At 36.5% G+C, this 9445-nt stretch overlaps 1 protein-coding gene across 1 annotated transcript; it reads right to left on the bottom strand.

The window, feature by feature from the left end:
• Window positions 1-1761: 1761 nt before the first annotated feature.
• Window positions 1762-3359, bottom strand: LOC114408176. Its single transcript, XM_028371266.1, has 2 exons — window positions 2460-3359; window positions 1762-2379 (listed from the first exon to the last, which is right to left on the bottom strand). The coding sequence occupies exons 1-2, from the start codon at window positions 3221-3223 to the stop codon at window positions 2358-2360; spliced, it is 786 nt and encodes a 261-aa protein (XP_028227067.1). The 5' UTR covers window positions 3224-3359; the 3' UTR covers window positions 1762-2357.
• Between the last annotated feature and the right edge of the window lie 6086 nt (window positions 3360-9445).

The following is a 9445-nucleotide window of genomic DNA, read 5'->3' as shown; positions in this document are numbered from 1 at the left end:
GTATTTCTCTCAGCTCCAACGTGCTTTCATAATTCCCGATGGTGAGAATGTTCGGAAATGAGTTACGAACCTGGTGCGCAAATTTCACGACGATCCAATGGTGAATGAGTATGAGATCGTCATTTTTCTGAGATAGATTTGGTGGTATGCGGGAAAAAGAGAGTTTTGGGAAGAGGAAAAGGGAAAACGAAATTGAGAGGAAGAGGAGGCGTAGAGAGTATCATCAGTCTGAAAAACAGACCTAAGACGACTCTATTTATAGCTAGGGTACTCACAACCTATTATTTACTCTATTTTTCTTTGTTTATTATTTTATAAACAAATACTCTATTTTATTTCCTATCAAATGAATAAATCAAATATCTTTTTTTTTTTTCCTTCAAATCATTATTTTAATGCATTTATTTCTCCTTATTTTTTTAATTGTAAAATCTCATCATTTTCTAAAACTCTATTTTTTTTTTTACTAAAAAAACCTTTTTAATTTATTTACGAAAAATGGGATGTTACAAGTTACAGAGTTGGACATTTTGGGACAGTTTTTTTCTTCTTAGCAGCAACTTGTTCCATTGATCCTTCAACTTGATTTTCCGTTGCACACCTAATTAGCTGCCTCTTAACACTTTTACTTTGACAAAATCCTTTGTTTGGCTCATCTGTTTTCTTAAAGGTTTGTTCCAGTGCTAATCCCTGAACTTGTTTTGCCATAGTAGACCTTACTTGCCTCTTAACATAATTCTGCTCCATGTCTTGCTCCATGTCTTGTTCATCATTCTTATTGATGTACTCATTAAGTGACATAGCTGGACATTTTGGGATAATCTTTTTCTTCTTAGCAGCAACTTGTTCCATTGATCCTTCAACTTGATTTTTCGTTGCACACCTAATTAGCTGCCTCTTAACACTTTTACTTTGACAAAATCCTTTGGTTTGCTCATCTGTTTTCTTAAAAGTTTGTTCATGTGCTAATCCCTGAACTTGATTTCCCACAATAGACCTTACTTGCCTCTTAACAAAATTCTGCTCAATAGTTTTCTTAGAGACTTGTTCTTCTTCTGATACTTGATCCTGATGAGTCATTCTTAGGTCCTTCTGTATAGGAATTGAAGTAGATTTAATTGGTTGGGTTGCATCACCATTGTTCAAGGGTTGATTCCTTTGTTCTTGCTTTTTGTGTAGTATTTGAGTGGACTTTGTTGCATGCATTGCAGCTGCAGTTGTCCATGGTTGTTTCTTTCGGTCTAACTTTTGAATGCTTCCTCCATTAGTGCCTACATCTTGCTGATTTTTCGCTTGAATTAAATTGGAACTCTTCTCTTGTTTTGAAGTACATCCCTTGCTTTCTTTTTATTTTTTAGCATTTTCTACCTTGATTTTGTACTTATTAAGTAATTCAACACTAGACTTTGCTTCAAATTCGGGACCAAAATCACTCCCTTTGTTCATTTTCCTGCAAAACGCATATTAAACTATTACAAGTAGAACCATTATAAGAATATCAGTTTATAGTAACATGATGTCAAAATAAAATTTCCAATAAGCTATCAAATATTACCTTATCTTTACATTAATAAGCTATCAAATAAACAATAAATTACTTCGACGAAGTGTTATCAAAATCTTGAAAATCATAATCATCTTCAGCTATTTCATTTGGCACTTTCGAAGGAATATCAACAACTGTTAGTGCATGTCATTCCTAACCAATTGAATTTCACAATTTTCATCATTTTCAGATAGATTTAATGCATGATCTGAGGGTTCACTTAGAAAAGATTGTTGGGCATTTGACTCAGATTGTTCTTGCAAATTAAAAAAAAAAAAATCCCTAGGAACAGTTTTCATAACATAGTTCCTATTTGCATTGAAAGGATCTTGAATATAGAAGCATTGACGGACTTGAGAAGCCAATACAAAAGGATCTTCCATACAATATCCCTTGTTGAAGTGAACGCATATCAACCCATATCATCTTCAACTTCAAACCAATCACATCTAAAAAGAACAAACTTGAAATTACCATAATAATCCACCTCAATTATTTCAGTAATTGATCCATAGTAAGTAACTAATTCAATTATTGGGTTATCATCTTTGGAACTTGCAACGCTTGTAGTTATTGATTCAAATGTTACACCACTATTTTGTGTTGTACACCTTGCATCACGCTGCTTGGTGTAAAACCTGTAACCATTAATGACATTGCCAGAAAATCGTCATGCAACTGTATTTGGTCCTCTAGAAAGACTTTTAAGTTGGTCGGAAACATCTCCCAACAAAGCACGCTTTTTGAACCATTCAACAAAATCATTCCCTTGACTTCTTGCTCTGTTCCACCTTTTTCTTTTATTCAGGTTTTAATTTTCTTTCTCATGTTCACTGCAATTAAAACAACAATAGTAAAATAATTGTTAAACAATCTATTTATGTAATCAAAGCTAACAACTATATTTTTTTACCTTGACTTGTAGTCCAAAAACATTGCTTCACCATTTTTCTTTCCTCCAATAAGATGACCAATTCTAGAAAAAAAAATTGGACTTTCAGCTTCGTTAGTAACACATCTATCAGAATTCCTTGTCATTCTATTTAGTCTTGTTTCCACCCCATTATGCAAGTATCGGGAGCAAAATGTCAAACATTCTTCAACCAAGTATCCTTCGGCAATAGAACCTTCGACACAACTTTTATTACGAAAATAACTCTTCAAGTTACCTAAATATCTTTCAAGAAAATACATCCACTGAAACTGAACTAGCCCTCCGGATCTTACCTCATTTACAAGATGTATAGGCAAATGAACCATCACATCAAAGAAACTAGGGAGAAAATGGTTTCTAATTGACAAAGTGTTTCTAATATCTAATTGTAAGATATTCAAATCTGTCAAGTCAACAACTTTCTGACATAAACAACGAAATAATGAACAAAGACCAATTACTAGATGGGAAACCTGGTTAGACATAGTGCTTCTCACAGCTACTTGAAGCAAGTAATGCAGCATGAAATGTGCATCGTGACTCTTGTAGCTACTAACTTTCTTGTCCTTAAGTTGAACACATCTTGAAATATTTGAAGCACAACCATCTGGCATTTTTACTTTCTTCAAGACACCACAAAAAATAGTCTTCTCATTAGAAGTTATAGAAAAACATGCCTTTGCATACATTACACATTTACCATCATTTGTCATCATAGGATGAAGTTTCTTTCTAATACCCATCTCTTTTAAGTCAAAACGAGCATTTTCATGATATTTTGTCTTTTTTGGGATATCTAACAAAGTCCCAATTATACTATCTGATCGAGACCGTACCCAAATCAAATAAACATTAAAAATGCAATATCTAGGAAGTGATCTTAGGTCATCTCCCAACGAGCAATGGTCAACCAAACGTTCATAACAGATAGTAATAAGACAGAAACAAATTGGGGGGGGGGGGGGGGTTGTTTGTTTTTGTAATTTAAACTGCAAGCAAATTTTAATTAGAAAATAACAGAATTAAAACATTTTGTTTCCCCTTGATTCACAAGCAAGTCTCTTATCCTAGGTTACGAGAATTCATCCTTTATCAGTTCAACCACTTAATCCAACCCTAAATTAAATTACTAAGCGAAATTTAACATAAGGTTGTCATTATGTGATTAAGCAACACATACACCAATTAATCATGAAGCAGACTGATCATTAAGCATGAACGTAAATTAAGCACAGAGACAATTAATCAAGCACTAAGCATGCATGGATTAATAGCAACAAATATAGAGTAATTGGTGAAGAAAAAAAACTGATCAGAATTCAATAGTAATAATAAAACCTCAAAGAGAGCTGTGTTTGATCCTCAAGAGAAAACAACGTCGGAGACTTAGCCTTCCATTAATCAGTAGAAAATGAAATTGCAGATTGAAGCAGAAAATGAATTTTATTGCTACGTGAATAGTATGCATGAACAGTAAAAAGTGGAATTGCAAAACCTAAAACTATTCTCCTCCCCCAAACGAAAAAAACCTCCTAAAACTAAAACCTTGGTGCTGTTATATAGGTTCTCAACCCCAAAGCTTACAAATCTGTTTTAAGTCTCAGCCCATAAATAAAATAAAATCTAGACAAGATAAGATAAGATTTGATAAAATAAAATCTAGATGAAATAAAATCTAGATAGGATAAGATAAGATTGGATGAAATAATATCTAGATGAGATAAAATCTGGATAAGATAAGATTTGATAAAATAAATTGTCAGCTCTCTTCAAGTCCAAGCCCAATTCCGTATTCAAGCCCAATTGCTTATAATTCTCCTAAAATTAAATTAAAAACACAAAATTAGTCCAGTAGGCCCAAATGATAAAACTGCATAATTAATTTGACAATTAAGGCTAATTAGTAATTAAAATGGTGACAAAAAGGGTTAAGAAATAGGAGAAAATGATGACACATCAAATCCCCCCACACTTAGCCTTTTGCACTCCTGGGCAAAATCAAAAAGCAAAGCAAGGAACAAATTCAATGACATTAAAGAGAAACAAATAGACACAAAAACAATTACATATTTCTCAATGAATCTCAAGGAATGAAAAGAATGGGTAACATCCAACACGTAAAGAGTTAAAGAATCAAGGTTGTCATGAAAATCATCCAAGCATCTCAAACATGGCAAGATAGTCAATCATCTCAAGAATGAAAAGTGATAAAGCCTCACAAGATATGCACTCTATCTCTCAAATGTCTAGGCTATTGTTTACTCTCAGAGCACCCATGAAAACAAACACCACATAGACTTGGCAAGACTCTAAAATTGACAACCACATCACAAACACATGCATATCAGGATCAAAAGGTCTTTTAAGGTTGTAATGGGGCCAAGGACAAGGTAAAGGAAAGTATGGGATAGTAGCTAAAACCCAAAGGAATAGAGGAGCAATGGGGAATAAGTGGGAGTTAAGAAAAAGTAGTAAACCCTAAAACCAAAATTACAAATTAAGCTTTAAAAAGTAAACCCAAAACAAAATCAACCAAGTCCTCATTTATTCAACTTCATTCTTTTTCTTTTTTTTTAAATTTTTTTTGTATTTTTTTTTTGAATGTGAATTGTAGCAATTGAAAGCATTTGAAAAATAAAGCAACAATTAGGCAATATATGTATATACATCAAGCATGGCCAAAATACATCATCAAGCATGGCCAACAAAAACATATCATCCAATGAAACATACCCTCCCTCACACTTATTCCCAAAACAATTCCAAAGCTCCAAAATTCCTTAAGGGTAGGGTAAAATCATGGTTTTTCACTTAAGGCTTGTAACGAGCTTCAAAACAAAGAAATGGGAACATAGGCTCAAAGGGGCTATCAAAGGAATTAATTCAAGGTAGGCTCATTTGGCTAGAGGCTTATAAGAACAAAATGCCTAAATCATCTCCCAACATGCATGTGAAGCAAGAAGTATCAACAAGAGTCAAGCCAAGGCTATTGTGCAAGCAATCAATGGGGTAAAACACACCAAATAAAATAGATGATGATGGCTCAAATTCTCACCAAGGGTAAATCTATCACTTTCAATTCGAACTTTCAAAACTAACTTGACATGTAGAGAAAAACAAGGGTTTCAATTCACAAAATGCCTAGAAACTCCTATTTCAAAACAATTACCCATTACCTGTACATAACCTATAATTCAAAGAGAAACATGCAATGTTGTACACAAAACATAAAACCAAAATAACAAAATTAACCTAGAAAACCTAAAAAAATTAAACTAGAAAACCCAACAAAATTAATCTAGAATACCCAACAAAATCAACAAAATTAAAGAACAATCTCCCCCCTCCCTACACTTAACAACACATTGTCCTCAATGTAGCACAATCACAAGATCAAGAGCAATCAAAACAATCAATAAAATTGGACAAGTGCAATAAAAGTAAAGAAGGAGACAGAAAAAGAAAACTCCCTAAGTCATGGCGGAAGAGAAGTAGGGTGAAGTAAGGAGATCTCCTCCATCACTACATCCACTAAGGAGGGATTTGTGAGGAATGGTTTCAGTCGGTGTCCATTGACCTTGAAGCTCTTATCTGTGGATTCACTTTTGATCTCAACTTTACCATAAGGAAAAACATTAGTCACCACAAAAGGATCAATCCACTTTGACCTTAACTTACCACTCATGAGTCCGAGCCTAGAGTTATACAATAAAACTTTCGGTCCAACCACGAAGTCTTTCTTAGCTATCAGGCTGTCATGGAACTTCTTAGTCTTCTCCTTGTAAAATTTGGAATTCTCATAGGCTTCTAAATGGATCTCATCTAGCTTACTTAGTTGCAACTTCCTTTCCTCTCCAGCCTGATCAATAGAGAAGTTGCAGGTCTTTACAACCCAGTAGGCTCTGTGCTCTATCTCTACAGGAAGATGACATGCCTTGCCAAAGACAACCCGATAAGGCGACATTCCTATGAGTGCTTTGTAGGCAGTCCTATGCGCCCAAAGAGCATCATCCAGCCTGGTGCTCCAATCCTTTCTGTTCGGCTGCACAATCTTCTCCAAGATCCTTTTTATCTCCCTGTTTGAAATCTCAGCCGGCCCATTAGTTTGGGGGTGGTAAGGTGTGGAAATTTTATGCACGACCCCATACTTTTTGAGCAAGGCATACATGGATGTGTTACAAAAATGGGTGCCTTGATCACTAATGATGGCTCTAGGGACTCCAAACCTGCAAAACAAATTAGATCTAACAAAATACACAACAACCTTAGCATCGTTAGTTCTAGTGGGTTTGGCTTCCACCCATTTTGAAACATAATCAACAGCAAGGAGAATATAAACAAAACCAAAAGAGACAGGGAAAGGCCCCATAAAATCTATACCCCAGACATCAAACACCTCACAGAATAACATGGGTTGTTGAGGCATTTGCTGTCTCCATGAAAATGAGCCGCCTACTCTCTGACAAGGCTCACAAGTGCTACAGATTCTCCACGCATCCTTGAAGATGGTGGGCTAATAGAAACCGCAGTCAAGCACCTTGCAAGTTGTCCTCTGTATGCCAAGATTGCCACCTGGTGCAGAAGAATGACAGAATTGCAGGACCGAGTCGATCTCATGGTCTGCAATGCATCTCCTAATAACCTGGTCACTGCACAACTTCCACAAATAGGGGTCATCCCAAATATAATGCTTAGCATCGCTCTTAATTTTATCATTTTGAGCTTTAGATGCTAAAGGAGGAAAAACAGAAGCAACCAAATAATTCACAATATTAGCAAACCAGGGAGTGGGGAAGGAATCAGAAATAATATACAGAATGTACAAATGGTCATCCAGAAAATCATCCCGAATGGGTGAGTCCTCAGACACGCGCTCAATCCTACTCAAATGGTCAGTCATGAGGTTCAGTGCACCGCTCCGATCACGGATCTCCAAATCAAACTCTTGGAGCCAAAGCATCCACCTGATCAATCTAGGCTTTGATTCAGCCTTCTTCAATAGGTACTTCAGAGCCGCATGGTCAGTATAAACAATAACACGAGTACCAAGTAAATATGAACGAAATTTCTCAAGAGCAAAAACTATCGCTAATAGCTCCTTCTCTATGGTAGTGTAATTTGCTTGAACAGCATCCAAAGTTCTGGAAGCATAGTAGATCACTTGAGGCAGCTTATCAATCTTTTGAGCAAGGACAAACCCCAATGCGTAATTGGAGGCATCGCACATTAGCTCAAATGGGGCTGTCCAATCAGGTGCCTGAATGATAGGGGTGGTAGTCACCGCACGCTTAAGGCAATCAAAAGCCTATTTGCATCGATCATCAAAATCAAACTCCACCTCCTTTTGCAGCAGGTTGGATAGTGGAAGGGTCACTTTGCTAAAATCCTTGATAAAGCGCCTATAAAACCCTGCATGACCAAGACAATTGTGAAATAACATCTATTTTTGCAGGGTCTACCTCTATGCCCCTATTCAAAATGATATGCCCTAAAACTATACCTTGTTCTACCATGAAGTGACATTTTTCAAAATTCAGCACAAGATTAGTTTCAATGCATCTATTAAGAACTCTATACAGACTATCCAAACATGCATCAAAAAAGGATTCATAAACAGTAAAATCATCCATAAACACCTCTATGAAAGTCTCTAAAAAATCACTGAAAATGCTAAGCATACACCATTGGAAGGTACCAGGGGCGTTGCATAGGCCAAATGGCATCCTCCTATAGGCAAAAGTGCCAAAGGGATAGGTGAATGTGGTCTTTTCTTGATCCTCAGGAGCAATATGAATTTGTAAATAACCAGAAAAACCATCAAGAAAACAGTAATGAGACTTACCTGCCAAGCGCTCAAGCATTTGATCAATGAAAGGCAGGGGAAAATGATCTTTTCTGGTTACCTGATTTAGCCTCCTATAATCAATGCAGACTCGCCAGCTGTTTTGCACTCTTGTGGGGATAAGCTCATCCTTTTCATTCTTGATCACTGTGAGGCCTGTCTTCTTAGGAACCACTTGGACTGAACTCACCCACTGGCTATCAGAAATGGGGTAGATGATTCCAACTTGTAAGAGCTTGGTCACTTCCTTTTTCACCACATCTAGAATGACGGGGTTGAGTCGCCGCTGTGGCTGTCTCACTGGCTTAGCTCCATCCTTTAAAAGTATCCTATGCATGCAGGTTGATGGGCTAATACCAGGAATGTCTGCTAAAGTCCATCCAATGGCTTTCTTGTGCTTCTTGAGAACTAGCAACAACTTCTCCTCTTGCTCAGCAGCAAGGGAGGCAGAGATGATCACTGGAAATTTTTCCTTGTCCTCCAAGTAAGCATATTTGAGGGTTGCTGGTAAGGGCTTCAACTCTGGTGTGGGTGGTGGCTGAACAGTGAGAGGAACCAGGGTAGGAGAAAAAGAAGGTTCCTTGGCCTGTACCTCATAAAGCAAGTCAGAAGTATATGTACTTCCTGCAACATGGTTAGTGCATTCTGACTCTAAAAAATCGACATCAAGAGGTACAACACCAGACTTAAATTCAAATTCACTCTCAGCATAAAAGTCAGACACGGGATCAAATTCAAACTCAGATTCAGATTCAATGCATAAGGAATGACAAGTATGCAAATCAGATAAAAATGGATGTTTCCTACCATGAAGAACAGAATCAAAATCAAACATATAATCATCAACAATTTGATCAATTATCTCAGCACGAAAAATAGAATGATCCTCAGATGGATGTTTCATGGCATAAAGAATGTTAAAATGAACAACAATATCACCAAATTCCATAGACAATGTGCCAGCATGAACATCTATCTTGGTTCGGGCTGTTTTCATAAATGGCCTGCCTAAAATAATTGGAACTGAACCATGGGAAAATCCCTCTTCCATATTAAGAACATAAAAATCAACAGGAAAAATAAGTTCACCAACCCGAACCAGCACATCCTCTATGAAACCTGC

This window comes from Glycine soja, chromosome 4 (genome assembly GCF_004193775.1).
Source record: "Glycine soja cultivar W05 chromosome 4, ASM419377v2, whole genome shotgun sequence".
Classification (NCBI taxonomy): Eukaryota; Viridiplantae; Streptophyta; class Magnoliopsida; order Fabales; family Fabaceae; genus Glycine; species Glycine soja.
Note: the sequence above shows the minus strand (reverse complement) of the source record. Positions and strands in the feature narration are given on the sequence as shown.